The 16,987-nt window shown below is 31.3% G+C and overlaps 1 protein-coding gene across 8 annotated transcripts in view; it reads left to right on the forward strand.

Moving 5' to 3' along the window:
• Positions 1 to 16,987, forward strand: part of LOC142338193 (ancylostoma secreted protein-like) — a 95,950-nt gene that overhangs the window by 8,758 nt on the left and 70,205 nt on the right. For all 8 annotated transcript variants that reach the window (XM_075387836.1, XM_075387834.1, XM_075387837.1 and 5 more), the window contains 4 exons: positions 23 to 123; positions 4,185 to 4,262; positions 4,694 to 4,860; positions 9,222 to 9,397. In XM_075387836.1, the coding sequence (XP_075243951.1) occupies positions 23 to 123; positions 4,185 to 4,262; positions 4,694 to 4,860; positions 9,222 to 9,397 (522 nt within the window). The remainder of the gene's footprint in view (positions 1 to 22; positions 124 to 4,184; positions 4,263 to 4,693; positions 4,861 to 9,221; positions 9,398 to 16,987) is intronic.

Below are 16,987 nucleotides of genomic sequence, written 5' to 3' on the forward strand. Positions count from 1 at the left end.
TTAGGCGTTAATTGCTTTTTAGAAAAATAGTGTGTGACGACATGAGTGGCCCTGTGTTGGATGTCCACAACAAACACCGCTCACATGCTGGGTTGACACCAATGTCATGGAGCAGCTCTCTTGGTAAGCAGAGAAAAGTCACGTAAAAAAATTGTGTTACGAGCCATCTTCTCTGCCATTTTAATTCTACAATTCCACAAACCTTCTTCACACATGCAAGGAAGGACTTAGTGTGGGATATGGCGACTAAAGAGCAATTATACTAATTATATACTATTTATACAATATAGTGTTAAATAATAGATTTTGTAAATTGTTTTATTAATAGCGTCTTGACGTGTCACCGCTAAACCGAGACATCATTCTGATCTGAAAAACACTAAACTGTAGACTCTACCAAAAATCAAAGAGGACTCAACGAGACTCATGTTTGAACTAATAGCGTTGTTTTAATTTTGCTCTTTTATTCAAGTTTGTTTTTAATAGCTGCGAAGTGATAGCAGCTATTATTGGGGAATAATGGTTATTTACAATTCAAAAAATTTGAATTGTATTGGGGCGCTGTCTTTTTTTTTAAGATGTGTTCACAGATTTTCATGATTTTTTGAGTCAAATTGGAGTAGTGAATTTGGTCACGCCGAAACAGGAAGTGGAGCGAAAAAGCGAGTGATTTTGTGGCGTGAAATTTTTTAACTCTAGTTTTAAAGTAAAGTGAGAAAATGATGTTTGAACTAAAATTCGCTTTCTCGCTAGTGGTTTTCTGTTCACATGCGGCAATTTCACTTTTATTTTTATTGCTTTTTTTTTCAATTTTTCCGATCGGATTTTTTTCTAAATGGTTTTTCGAAATCCATACATTGTTCATTCTAGGTCTAATTTTTTTTCTTTGAACCAAATTTCAGTTTCTCGCTGGTGGTTTTTTGTTCACATGTGGCTTTTTGACATTGATTTTCTGTTTTTTTTTTAAATTTTTTCATCTGATTTTTTTAGAAATGGTCTTCCCAACTCACTCATAGTCCTATCTAGATCTAATTTTTTGTTTAGTCAAAGAAAATTCTTTGAATTGTCTGTCACTGCTTGTCTGGCTATAATTTAAACATATTTTCACACCCTTTTTCTTGACTTTGAGCTTCCAAAACGGGATAAACAGATAAAGCTCAGCCGGCATCAAATTTTATTCGGGGCTCGTTGCCGCATTTAGTATTCATTCAAGAGCTTAGAGTGGCAAAGCTGCCGTCATTCAGGTCATTTTCAGGAGTTTTTGAGTCCAAAATGTTTCGCAATTTTTCGCGCTTCTTTTTTGCCATTTTTCTAAATTTTTTGGAGCAGTTTAAAATTGAGGCTAGTAAAAGATGATAAAGGTCTTTTGTAAGACACAATCACTTTCGATCACCATTTTAACAGCCATATGATTTGACACTCCAAACATAAACACACAAATTTATGATAATTTTTACGGTTTTTTTTTCAATTTTTTTTTACATTTCGTCTATTTTTAAGTTTTTGCAGACCTAGGTGTCACAAAACCTCCTCTAGGGTCTGATAATTGGCTTCTGAATAGTTTAAAGCGGTTAGAAATTGGTTTTCAATATTTTAACATCACGAATTTTAGCTTCTTTTTTTTTAAAAAAAAAACATGCAATTTCTTCAAGTTTTTTTTTGAAAATTTTTGTTTTTTGTTACGTTTCTCCTGCCTCAGGAGCCAACTATTCTCCTCTAGGGTTTGACAATAGGTTACTACATTGATTTTGATGGCAATGAACTATGTTTCACAATTTTATTGTTACGAATTTAGGCAACGTTTTCGAAATAAATTTTGCTATTTTTTTCAAATTTTGTTAAAATGTTTGTCTTTTGTTGTTTTTTTTACTCAGCAGCCAGAAAACTTCCTTCAGGATTTCATATTATGCTACTGCATAGTTGTTGGTGACAATGGAATGTTTCTCGACTATTTAATATCACGAATTATTGCAATACTTTAAGAAAATTTGAATTTTTGAAATTTTAATTTCTTTTTTAATTCCTGCAGATAATTTACTGGAAATAACTCCAGAGACAAAAAATGAACTTTAAACATTTTTTTGCAGCAAAATTTTTTGTTTATTTCACACTTTTCAGTTTTTTTGAAGTTTTTATCATTTTTCTCGAATGAATAAATCTCTTTCAATGCTTGTGCTTAAGTTCATGTGTATATGGAATTGTGTCATATTTGGCATTCGATTTGAAAGCCCCAGCAGTTTTAGCAATGGTCACTTTTTTGTTTGAGTAATTTAACTTCCCAAGGACTCATATTTTTTTGTCTAGGATTGTTCAATTGATCTTCTGGTCAGGTACATCAGTTCTCTGTTTTTCATTCAATTCTTTGGATTGCATTTCAGGATTTGACCTGCTTTAATTTTTATTTCGTCGTCTTCATCGATGAGTCTTACGACCATTGACTTTTTCAATTTCAGCTACTTCTACTGCTTTTCAGTTATTTCTTGTGTGCGTGACGTCATTTGTTCTGTCTTTAGGTAAATTGCGTGACTTATTTCACTAAAAAATTGACTTATGAACTCAAGTAAGGAACTTTGAGTTTATTAAACATTTACTAGTTGAAGATCAATAGTGTAGATCTAAGTATTGCAAAACGTATATTCCCTAATTCCTGAGTATTGGAGTCTTGAGTTTTTGATTTCAAATATTAATTTTGAAAAAGCTCTAGCTGGGCTTTTTCTTTATAGAGCGTATGTGTCTCAAATTAATTACAGTAAAAATTTTGCCCGAAAATCCTAGTGGTCTGTTAGAGGACTTGTCGTCAATCTGTATATATTATTTCTTTAGTTGTTTCATTTCCATGGAATGCCAAAAGCGTCTATCGCGGCTATTTTTCGGCAATCTGCCGGCTATGTTAAGTCTCTATTGTCAGGAAAACCAACATTCGTAACAAATGGAACAATTTAATTGGTATTAAACTTAATGGTGTCTTTGTCCGAAATTTCCTTAAAATAGCAATAGTAATTGAAATCTTTTCGTAAGGGTGCTGGCCCGCAATGTAAAATACATAAAAGACATGAAAGGTGAGAACGTGTATGAAACGAAAAACACCAATTAGGTATTTTTCATCTTGTCTACGTTTTCGCCGTACATATAAATTTGTTACATGTATTTGGTACACAAATGTCAGCCTCTTGTCTTGCTCGTTTATCTCGTATAAGTAATTGTAACACGCCAATTAAAAAGACTAAAATTGAAAATACTTCCACATAAATGGGATTAGTAGTTACGTTCAGCGGCAAAGGCACTTTTTCAAGGGAAGTTGAACCGAAATGAAGCAAAGTGAGCGGGAAAATATGACTAATACACTTTTATAAATATTGATTATTAAAATGAGGGATTAGATAGCAATTGAGTTAAATCTAATTACGGCAAATTTGCAGCTGAAAGTAGTTTCCACTTCTGAACTTCTGGTGACTGACATTTCTATATAGGGTACTGCCTGTTCATCCGCTAAGTTTGCAATTATGTTTGACGTGTAGATTGCACTAAGAAAAGAAAGGTGAAATCTTGTTACAAAATGAGGTAAATAACTCAACAATTTGGTTGTGGTAGACGCTAATAATGAGAAAAGAAGCTGAAAATATGAAAAAAATATGAATCTTTTATTTGAACCCCAATCCTGTCATGAACTTGCCCCCTCCTGCAAAACAAAATAAACGAGATACCTGTCAACTGAAAACCAGCCCTCAGTTTTGGAAGAAATTGTTTTCTTGATATCTGTACACGCTCTCGAAACGTCAAACTAGTTATTGTTCGATTGCTTGCAGAAAGTTGTTGAGTATTATTTCAAGTTTTTGGTTTTTGTTCTTTTTTGTTTGTGCTCATAGCTTATTGCGTGAATTTTATTTGCACCCCTCAGACGCACGTGGCATAATTTACCCAATGATATACTATTTAATGACACGTGCTCTTTAATGGGGAGCGTAAAAAGTACCAGCGGAAGTAAGAGGTACAAACGGTAAAGATCCGATTTTCTATGACTATGTATCACTAATTTTTTACTCTTTCTGATGATATAAACCTCTTCTTTTCTCCTCACCTCAACTATCGCCCCTCAATCGCTTATCTCGGGTCTGATCTTTTGGCGTCTAATAAGAATATTTTGCTGTTATTTTTGATAATAGAAGCTTTTCCGTTCTTTTCAGCCAGCGAAGCCCAGGCCTACAATGATAAACTCACTGGTGGCAAATGCTCTCTGATACACTCAAATGCAAAAGGAAAAGGTGAGTCGAATGAGGGGAAAATAGAAAACAACAAATCCCGAAATGAACAACCGAATTACTTTTTGAAAGAAAAAACTATTTGTCGAGAAGAAAAGTCAAAATATTGTCCACCAGCTGTACAACTTTACTTAAAATTCGACATCATTGACAAAATTCATAAATCACATTTCAGTTGTTTCCGAATAAATTGAGATTTATAAAGACCAAGTTTTTGTTTTGCCTTCAAGCTTTTGACATCACCACTGGTCAAGTTTTTATGGGTTCACGTATACTTGGCAAAAACCTTGCTTGCATCAGTTACATGACCTCTGTGATTGACCTCTGTGAAAAATGACCTCAAATTGACCTCTGTGAAAATAAAATAAATGACTTGAAATTGAAATGTAATGACTCCAATTGGAAGGTAGATTACAAAAGGCAGATGTATGCAGGTGAGAATCTGTACATGGTAACTGGGTCTCACCACACTGGCAGTGAACTGGGCAAGTCATCGAGCACTTCCTGGTACAATGAAATATCCAAATACAAATATCCAGATGACGCCAAACAGTCTTTTGACACCTGCGTCAGCTTTCATGCTGTCGGACATTTTACACAGGTGAAAAAAATAACATGCCCCTAACCTATCCGTCAAAGTTCTGAGTATATAAATTTTTGTATAGGGCTCAGTAAGTTTAAGATCTACATCAATACAGTTCCTGAATTTCAGCAAGGTTGATGAGTTCGTTTAAAATGACGTCCAACCAAAAGTACCTTATAACATCATTTTTGCACATTTTGGCAAGTTACCTAGCCAGACCATAATTACCTTCTATAATGTCTCGTTTAAAAACCTTGTGAGCTCTATAGTTCTTCTTCAATTTTCACTGTAAGAACTATTGTAAGAACTTATCCAGGCAAAATAGGATAATCCAGATTTTAGGCGTTCGAAATCATGAAATCAATCGGAAGACTGAAAAAAATGCGATGCGGATACCAGTTTGCTACTATTTATAGAAAGAATCTCACCATTAATTGATCAAACCTGGAACTCATTGAACTACCGTTAGTGATTGCTTTTGATTTTTACCCGGAGATTGAGAGAGCTTGTTGGAATTTGATAACCGATGGAGAATGAGATCGTTCTTTTCAAATTTTTCATATTGATGATAATTTTTCTGTGTTTTGTAGATTTGATTGATGTTGCGATTGATTGAATTTTTTGGGGGAATTGAAATCAAAGAAATCTGTAACAGTGCTTAGCCAAATGAGGGTTACCTTCTTGATTTGATATTATGCTCAATGTAATAATATATATCAGCGAATCACTTCTTGCTATCAGCCAATCAATAATAAATGTGACAACAAGAGCTTTCAAAATTTCAAACAAGAAGTTGCGTTTCACAAAATTAATTACTTTCACTTTTTGTTCCAACCCACTTTAGTGGGGGGAGGAACTATGTAATCAAATGGGTTTTTTTGTTCAGTCAATTTTGGCCGATTGATATAATCGTCGTAGAGTTGAGTGGTATCGTTAGAAAGCTCGTCCAGCGTAGAATATGGAATTAAAAAAGATTTTTTTTCAAATTTTACTCCTTACAAGGAGTTAGAGATAGGGAGTTATAAAGCGAGGTTTAAAGTTTTGTGAATAGCAGATGGTATTCCGTTTTTTTGGCACATTTTCCATATTTTTGACCAAAGTTTCGTCAATTTTGCTAAAATATAAAAAATTTGTTAACAGTAGTGTTATTGATTTTTAGATAACTTTAAAGATAGAGAAGGGTTGCTGAATTGTTCGTTCCGAGTTTTCTGGCTAAAATGTATGCTAATTTTTTTAAAATTTAGACTTTTCTTCGTCAAAAATGGGACCGAGTACGCTCTTTTATGACCACTTTCTTTAAATTCGCTGAAAGTAAACACCTTAAAACCGTCATATTCTTCGTAAAATCCTAAAAACGAGCTATTTGTACACTCGTTTGCGTTAGGAGTCTTCTGGAATTGTAATTTTGCAAGTTTTTTTCAATTTTAAACTCGATAATTATACAAAAGGCATTATTCTTTTCTGATACATTGAAAAATTTTATTTAGAATATGATCTGTTTCGGAATCATATAAACAATTGAGCGTTTTCCTACCCACGCAGCAACATTGGGACTGATCTTGATCTCAACATAGACACCTACCGTTAAAAAAAATTAGAATTAAATGGGAAGCGGCATTTTTTATCAACTAATTGCGCATTTATGTAAATTACTGACAAAAATTTCGAATCAGGGCTCACATATTGACAGACACTAGTTACAAGAAATGGTGCCCAGTGACAATATGTGACAGTTTCTGAGTTATGCTCATACTTTTTACGGCTCTGCCCAATTGGTTTCGTAAAACTTTATGGACTTTTTAAGTTTTGCTTTCCTTTTTTGTTATAATTGTGTAGTTCAATGACTTAATCTCCCCAATGTAAGACCCAATTCGTTTTTTAGGAGGTATAGGTAAACCTAGATAATGCTTGCAGTCGTTATCTTATGTCTTTTATGACAATGAATTTATTTGATTTAAGAAAATGTCGATGAGTTTTTGAGCTTTGCCTTTATTTTACCTTGTTTTTCTCAACTTCTGGCGTATTCTTAGTAAAAACAGGCAGAAACTATTTCTCCTAAATAAATGTCTGTAAGGACTTTATATTTAACAAATGTTTTCTTCGTTTTGAGTTTTGATACTATGAATTTTCAAATTAATTTTTTGATTTTTGAGCGCAATTGCTCATTTTTGTACGTTCATTTTGTTTCCTCGTCAAATTATCGCACAACTGACAGGTGCAAATGAAGGAAGGCGTAGATGTAAAACACATCGCGTTGAAATGATGCGTATCTAAATATGTTAATTGTTTTTTTGTTTTAATTAAATTTTTATTCTGAGTTACAGTTCTCTCGCAAAATTTAGTTGATTATTTATTTCTGCCTATGAAGGTCTTTTTATGTTGTAAGACTTAAACTGATAAACATAGGTGTCATTCACTTCCCCAGATTAGTTAACTGAACCTATTTCATGTTTTCAGTTTATAGTTATTTGTTTTATTGATTCAAATCAACTTTAGAAAAAAGGTTTTTCCAACTGCCTCCTTTTCGCTTTCATTTTAGTAACCATGTAACCCAACCTCACTCATACAAAATCCTAACTGATTGTGTTAATTCAAATTTTATTTTTTCGCGTTTTAAATGTATTGACTGATGGCTTCCACCATTTAGTTTCATTAAAGAAATTCGATATTTCTTTACAATTCAATTTTTGGATGTCATTTCTACTTAGTCCTTTTATAAGAAAGACCCATTGACGTTCAGATAAGCAGCACGCGATGAATTAAATTCCTTTCAAATAACTTCCTATTACGGTGCCTTGATAATTGTAGTGCCATAAGTATAGTGCCTTGAATACTGTGGTGTTAAAAAAATGTTTGTAAAATTTTGGCTTCTGTCTGTTTTTCTTATCAATTTGTAGTCTCATGACTTAGTCTCAGTAATAAGAGGTCCATTGGCTTCCTGAGGTGTTGATCCTTAAACCGTTTCGTTTTTTTCGTTAAAATCTGATGTCTATTGACTTTTGAAAAAAATGTTTTCAAAAAAAAATTGATTTTTTGAGCTTCGCCATTTTTGTTAATTTTTTCACGGTCGATTAATGGCTTAGTATCTGTAGAGACAGGTCGCAACCCGTTTTCAGTGAGCGCTATAGCTCCATTTGTTTTCCGTTTTTACATTCAAGCAGTTGTTTCTCGGCTCTGGTACTACTATTATTACGAGATTTCTTAAAATATTTGAGATTGTCATAAATTTGTACATTTTAAAGAATTTTTGTTTTGGTTTTAAATTGTAACACTACTGGTGGGTCCCATCGGCTTCGAAATTTGGTGCAGTTGATTTTTTAATGCTCTCAGTGTCAATTTTATTAGTTTTAACGGCTTCACTGCCATTTTTGTGCAAAGTTAATTGAATTTTTTTAAATTTTGCTGGTATTTATCTTCTTTTGGTATTCGTATGACGTACACTGGATAATTACAGGTAGCAACTGCTTGCTATGTAGATACAAGTGAATATTTTATGGTGAGTTTAGTGAATTTAGGGGTTTCATTTAATTTCGCATGATATTAATCAGTTTGAAATTAATTGTTTTCAAAAACAGAAACGCATTTTTGAACGTCCCACTTTTTTTACTCTATTTTGTTGACCTGTTACCCAGTCGTATTGATGACAGGTCCCATATATTTCTTAATGAAGTTTAGGTTAGTTTGTTTTGTTTATCTGAAGACAGTTTGATTTTATGGTTTTTTATTAGGCATTGATTTTCTGGTCCTAATTAATATTTGTTATTTAATTTTTATTATTGTCTTTTCTAGTAGTCCTATAAACAACAAGCTTAATCGGCCCTCTAGCGTGGCCATAATGTATTCAATTAGTGGTTTTTGGAACGATACGGATGTTTTTGGAAGTTTTCTATCTCTTTGTCATTTGGTAGCCATTTAAGTCAAGATTGTGGATGAGCGGGGTCGGAACATTATGTGCGTACGCACATTACCGAGCCTCCTCCTTCGTTAGAATATCCAAATCTACAAGATTCCGAAAATCGGAAAATTCCTGAATATGATCGTTTTTTGCTACCATGAAATAAAATTGCTTCATGAAACACTTGGCAAGAATTAAAACTGATTGATTGATATTGAATTAGAAAACTAAATCTTTTATCTTATCAAATACTTTTTTTAAATTTCTTTCACATTTTCATGCGATTTTACTAACTTTCGCAACAATGTGTTAAATGCGAAGTTGTTTTGTATGATTTATGGCCTTCATGTGAAACTTCATAAACGAGCTGAGTTCTGGATCCCCGCATTTTAGAAATAAAATTTTCTTACGCCATTCTGAAAGATGCCCTTGATCTAGACAGATCTCTCTAGTTGACCTATTTTTGTTTTCTATTATTCTTCAGATGATGTGGTCGAAAAGCACAAAAGTTGGGTGTGGTTTTGGAAAGTGTGCCCATAAAGATGCATTCATAGTCACGTGTCAGTATCAGCCAAGTGGGAATGTGATAGGAATGCCGATGTTTTCCATAGATAATTACAATAAACTCATTGCAAGTGGAGAGTCAATGGCTAGATGCAGGTACGGAACTCTAACACTTTGTCAAGAGCTAGTGCGCTAATTTCTATTTTTAAGAAAAAGTTGAATGACTTCTTGCTCTCTCAACATGAAAAAATCGTTTGAATAGTACCGTAGGAGCTTTTAGGAAGAAAAACAATCAGAGGCAAATTTTATAATGTGATGTGATTTTTTAAGAAAATTGATTGATGTTTATATTTTTGTTAGAATGATTTGAATTATTGTTTGTTTTAAGTATATTAGTAGTGGGGAAAAGGGGCCCCGTGCACAGCACCCCCCTATTTCACCCCTAAAAATACCCCACCTGTTTTTTTTGCCCTAATCGGACCAATTTTTTTCATATTAGAAAAAAATGGTATTTTCAAGCACTTTTCGACTCGTATTCACACTTCGTGCGAATACTCGTCTCAAAGTGCTTTTTTTTAACACTGTTTAATTTAGAGTACAAATCCAATTCAAATCTTTATCAGCGAATTAATCTTTATCAGTGAATTTACCAATCACGCTTTTCCCTCTTAAATATCTAAATTTTACAAACTGTATAAAAATAGTATTTACACTTCATTCGAATATTCGACTCAAAATGCTTTTCAACATTACCCTAGAACATAGTTCAAATCTTAATCAATAACCGCATCGCAGATATTATATTTATAAATGTGTTCTCTAAATTGATTTCTAGTATGACCGAATCTATATCTATGAAGGTAAATACACAACTTACATTTTGCATTTCTAAATCTAAAGAAAGAAATATGTTTATAAACATTACACATCTTACAAGTTATATATAAATCAGGATTTTTATAATGTTCCTCTAAATGCCCAATATAATTTTTTACTTTAACTAAACTATTACATATATAACAACTATATTCTAATTCTTTACAATTTTCACAACATTTTTTCCAAGGTTTATTTTTGCAGTTATTGCATTTCATTTTTATATTGTCGAAAAATTATAAAATTTTCCCCAATAAAATACACCATGTCCCACTCAACTAAAACTAGTGTCCCGAGTATAAACTTCTGTGATATCTGTGATCTAGAACTTGAAACGAAGAAAGAGTTATATAAACATCAATCTTATGATCCTAAACATAAGGAACTATTAGAGAAAATGTTTGCTTCTGATCCGCGAAGCAGTTTCACTGATTCTGACGATGGATTACTCTATGTTAGACCAGGAACTGAAACTGGAACTAAAACTGATACTAAGACTGAAACCGAACCCGAATCTGAAGTTCCATCAGAGAATCTCGGATGTTGGGTTTGCGGCAATAAGTTTAAAAATCAGATTGGTTTGCAAACTCATATGAATAAACATTGGAGAGAAAACGTTAGCTTAGACGAAAATTATAATATTAAATCTAGCTTTAATCAAAGACAGTTATATATTACTAAATCTAATAATAGTTTAATCAAGGATATTAATGAACCAGTAGATTACATATTAGACGAGTTCAAACCATTTAAATCATATAAATATAAAGTTACTGCTAATTGTTTATATAAAAAGAGAGACTCAGAAGAAGAAAAGACTGTTAATATAAACTTTAGAACAGATGAATATATGACTAAAGATCATCGATTAGATCTAAACCAATGGCTTGATCATGTTAAAGAAATATATGAAGGCCGTGGATATGATTATGAATTTATTGGAATAACAGACATGCAAATAAGTATAGAAAGGACTAAACCATCATTAGGATCTTATATAGAACTACCATTAGACCTAAAAGATAAAACAAATGCGATTTTAAATATTAGGAACAATAAATTTAACTGTCTACGATTATGTATTACAGCTGCATTGCATCCTGCGGCCAGAAATGCTACTAGAGAAAATAAATATATTGATAACCTAGTCGATGACTGGGAAGATAATGAATATGCACATAATTATTTAACAAAAATTCAAAATAAGTATAATATTAATATTTGGTTTTACAGACCAATCCCAGGCTCAGCCAAAGTAGAGCTATTAGAGAAATGCATAGATTTTGTTAAAGATCGTAAGAATGTTCGAATACTAACGTGGGGTGAACATTGTGCTATAATTAAAAATATAGAGGTGTTATTAGAAAGACCTAATGCTAAACACGCAAAGTTTTGGTTATGTGAAAATTGCACCTATTGGTTTAGTTCTCAACATAAATATGAAACTCATGAATGCTCTGTACAAATCAAGCCAAAGATTGTATGCCCTAAATTAAAACAAATCAAATTCAAGAATCAACATAAACAACAAGAAGTAAAGAATGTTATCTTTGCCGATATTGAATGTTACATGAAAGGAACAGATCAAAAGATTGGGGATAACACATATAAAATATCTGAGCATGTACCTATAGCTACTGGCTATAACTTAGATACTAACTATGTTTCATATTTTGGCTCTAGCTGTTTTAAAGATTTTGTTAAAGATTTATTAGAGATAGAATCAACACATAGTATTAAATCTAATAAAACAATGGTATTTACAGAAGAAGATAAACAGTATCATAATACCACTAAAATTTGTCATATTTGTAATAAACCTTGTATTAATAAAGTTAGAGATCACTGCCACCAAACTGGTAGATATAGAGGCCCAGCTTGTAATATTTGCAACTTAAACTATAGACAACAAAATTTCATTCCAGTAATATTTCATAATGGTAAAGGCTACGACTTCAATCTATTATTTAATGAGCTATTTAATCAGAATAATAGTAAGAGAAGTGTTGATATATTACCTAGTACTAATGGTAAAGCCAGAATGTTTAGAATTGGTGTTTTAAAGTTTATAGATAGTTATAGTTTCATGACAATGTCTCTTGAAAAGATGGCAAATATTTATGGTGTTAAAAGTAAAACATTATACCCTTATGAATACTTTAAAGATGAGAATAGCTATAATAATAAATTAGGTAATCTATCAATACAAGACTTTAGATCATCGCTGACAACTAAGTTACCAACTCAAGCAGATGTTGATAGCTTTAATAATTCTAATAGTAATAAAACGGGTAAAGAATTAACATTAGAGTACATGGAAAATGATATATTTATATTACAGCACTGCTTCAATCTATTTGTTAAGTTAAACATAAATACATATAAACTCAATCCTCTACATTATATTAGTCTACCAGGTTACAGCTTCGACTGTTTTCTAAAACTAAGTGAAGTTGAATTAGATACAATACAAGATGAACAAATGCTAAAAGACTTCATTGGAGCAATGAGAGGTGGTATATGCAGTGTTTTTGGTAATAGAAAAATAAACAAAAATGAAAACAGAAAGTTGTGGTACATCGATGCTAATAACTTATATGGTTACGCACTAATGCAAAAGCTACCATATAAAGATTTCAGCTTTAGTGACATAACCATAGACAAAGTGTTAAACACTGATGATGATAGTGATTATGGTTATTGGCTTATCTGTGATTTAGAATACACCAATGAATGTAAAGATAAAACAGCAAAATTCCAATCATTACCCCATAAAAGAGAAGTAGAGAACAATGAACTAGGATGCAAACAAAGACCTTCAACTTCATCAAAAAGTGAGAAACTAGTATTAGATCAGAATAATAAATATGAATATCCAATACACTATCGAATGTTAAAATTTGTTGTTAAGATGGGTATAAAGGTTACTAAAGTCCATAGAATAATTAAATTTAAACAAGATTATATTATTAGAGACTATATTGAGCTTAATACTAAAATGAGAGCCGAAGCTAAAACTGAACCTGAGAAAGATATATTTAAGCTAATGAACAATTCCTTGTTTGTGAGAATCCATTAAAGTATTTAGAAGCTAAGATTCTAACTGATGATTATGAAATACTTAAAGCTGTTAGTAAACCAACATGTAAAGATGTAATTAGATATGATAATTATACTCTAATAGAATTCTATAAAAAGGAAATACAATATGATAAACCGATATATTTAGGCTCAACTGTATTAGAACTTAGTAAACTCCACATGTATGAATTCTTTTACAATGTATTACAACCATCACTTAAAGATCTAATGCTACACTATATGGATACTGATAGTTTTGTATTAAGTTTTACTGAAGGTAGTATTGATAATAAATATATGGACTTAAGCAATCTCGAAGTTCCAATCAAAACCAATAATAAAGTACCAGGCAAATTTAAACATGAATTAGGAAGTAAAGAGATAGAAGAATTCATAGTATTAAAACCAAAGACCTATAGCTTTAAACACTTCTGTGCAAAAGAGAAAGGAATAAAGAAAGAGAACAATGCTAAACATGAAGACTATTATAACGCCTTAATGGATGATAAAGAAAGAGTTGTAGATGAGTGTAGAATACAAAAAGTAGGAGATAAAATGACCACAATAAAAACTAGTAAAAGAAGTCTAAATAACTTTGATGATAAAAGATTTTATGTGAATAATATTACTAGCTATCCTCTTGATGAGAATCTATATCTATTCAAAAGAGATTTAATAAAAATGATCCGCGAACAAGCTCCGCTTGTGGTAAACCAATCGGGTTCACCGATAAAACTAAATCTAGAGCTAGACAAAGACAAAGATCTACTGATTAATAATATTCAAGATCTAACTATTAATGATGATAGAAAGTTAATTGAAGCTGCTATTGTATTTTATAATGAGTTGTATAAATAAAAAATAATTATGAATTTAATTCTTTCATTACATCCATAGGGTTGGTAGTTAGTATATTATAAATCATCATCTGAGCCATATATATTCCCATAATGTCTTCCTTAATTGTAGCTTCAGCTATTATCTTTTTATTATATTCTAGAAATTTTATTATCTTCCACGGATTTAAAATTTCCTGTTTTACATATTTAGAATATGTTGAAATTATTATATCATCATGATTTGGTTCCTTAATATGATCAATAAACTCATCTATAGTATTACAACGTCTTTTACAAGCTAAACATCTTTTTAGGTTAAGAGAGAAACTATTTTTATTATCCATTTTAGTTTTATGATTATAATTTTTCAATATATCAAAAATGACTAAACTAGAAACACTTATAGAATTAAATTATTTAGAAAAACAAAACAGAAAGAATAGATTAGAAGATAAATTAAAACAACAAGAATATTATGGTGAAATAGAAGAGTTATTTGATCCTTTAACTAAAACACTAAATGCAAACAATGAAACATGGCTAGCTCATAATGAACAAACATTAAGAGCAATAGATTGGCAAAATCAAGAGTTGGATAAACAAACTAAGATGATTGGTGAAACTGCTTCGCAGATCGAGCAAGCTGGTTCCCAGTTTAATGAAACTGCTTTGCAGATGGGTGAAACCGCTTCACGGATCCAGGAAGCTGGTTCCCAGATCAGTGAAAACACTTCTAAGATTAATGAAACGTTAAAGGGGACCATAGAGGAAACTCAAGAAATAGCACCAGTTTTTGTTGATACAAAGATAGCCAAGAATCTTCATAAAATGGGTTCTCAAACTAATCCTCAATTAGAATTAAATCTTGTAGATTTGCCTACTAGAAGATACAAAATGAATGGTGTTGATATAACCCTAGAGCAGGGTGCATTTTTAGTTAGGGATAATATATACGAATTCTCAGAAGGATTTATTGAATTTCTCACTAACCCAAATGTAACATATAACGATGATATCGAAGAAGATGAAAACAAAATAAAAAGGTTTTTAAAGGATATTAGATATGATTTAGGAAAAGGGGATTAGAAAAGTGCTAGATATAGAACAATAAAAGGTATAATGGGGGCAAAAGATGATGTATATGGTAGGGGACTAAATAGCAACCCAAATAATCAACCAAGTTGCCATTTAAATCAGCGTAGCTGTGACTTCGTCAATGATTTAGTAGAAAGACTAGAATTATTAATACTAGAAAAAAAAGCTGGTCATGATGGATTATATGACGAAATGCTAGATATATCTAAGCAACTATTATCTATGAATATTATTAATCAAGAACAACTAGATAATTTTGTTTTTAACTATGGTAAATGAAGGGTAAACACCTGGCTATGCCCATAATGATGGAACAACAACTCCTAGCTAAAGAAGTATTTAGTCCTCAAATAACAAAGTTTAGAAGAGAAAGAATAATACCATTATATAAAGATGAAACATGGTCAGCTGATTTAATTGATAAGTCATCTTTAAGTAAATACAATAATAATTATAAGTTTATATTAACAGTTATAGATATATTCACAAAATATGCATGGGCTATTCCATTAAAGAATAAATCTGGTTTATCTATAACTAATGGCTTTAAATTAGTATTAGGCGAAAATCCACAAGGTGGCTCTGAAAGTAGAAAACCAGAAAAGTAATGGGTAGATAGAGGTAGTGAGTTTTACAATAAAACATTTAAATCTTTACTTAAAGAATATGGAACCGGCAAAGCCGCTTCGCAGATAGAACTATATTCTACCTATAGTGATTTAAAAGCTGTGTTTATAGAGAGATTCAATAGAACATTATTACACATAATAAATAAACCTATGTTCATCAATGGTGATGTTAATTGGGTAAATATATTAAATGATGCAGTCTTAACATATAACAATAACATTCATTCAACAATTAATATGACACCAGTTGATGCTTCTAATAATCCTGATAAGGTTAAATACACTTTTAATTTTAAGAATATTAAGCCAAAATTTAAAGTTGGTGATTATGTTAGAAACGCAGATAAACGTAATATCTTCTCTAAAGGTTACACTTCTAATTGGAATAGAGAACTGTTTAAAGTTAATGAAGTTCTAAAAACACAACCACCAACATATAAGATAGAAGATATTAATGGAGAGATAATAGAAGGTAAACATTATGAACAGGAACTATTGAAATCTGAGTTTGATTTTGAATCTAATAATGAAGTTTTGGAATCATTAAATATATTTCTTAAAATAAATAATGACAAGAAACAGATTCAATCAGGCTAAAAATCAATCAGGGAACTCACTTCTCGGATTAACATCAACAAACAACCTAACACTAAGTAAGGCTCGTGGGTTATTCCTAGAAGATAATGATAATATTGACATGAAGGATACCTATAAAATTACAAATGTACATCCTCCGTTAGATGAAAAGGATGTGGTTAATAAAGAGTATTGTGACAATAACTTATTATCCTCTTCTAATGAAATAGAAATTTTAAGTAGAAACATAACTGAACTAAGAAAAGGTGATTTTGATAAAGTTACAACTAAATGAAACACAAGTTAATGAAAATCTAATTAAAGAATTCATTAAATCAGCAAATGAAGTCACAAATGTTGTTAACTTTTGTAATAAAGTTGCTGCTGATACTATCTCTAAATATAATCAATTAAAACAAGAGATTGATTATAATAAGTTTAATCAGAATGTTACCAACATACATTTAGATGATATGTTTACTAATGGTCTAAGGGAAATGAAAGAATACAATAAATCTCTTAGAGGTGTTATAGTAATATATATAATTTCCATACTTTTACGAAGTAAGTTACTTGATAATAAAGAGAAAGACAGACTTGAGATGCATTATGGATTTAAACAAGAAGATATAACGAAAGAAATAGAAAGT

This window comes from Convolutriloba macropyga, chromosome 4, assembly GCF_964194025.1.
Source record: "Convolutriloba macropyga chromosome 4, txConMacr16.3, whole genome shotgun sequence".
In the NCBI taxonomy this organism is placed as follows: Eukaryota; Metazoa; Xenacoelomorpha; order Acoela; family Convolutidae; genus Convolutriloba; species Convolutriloba macropyga.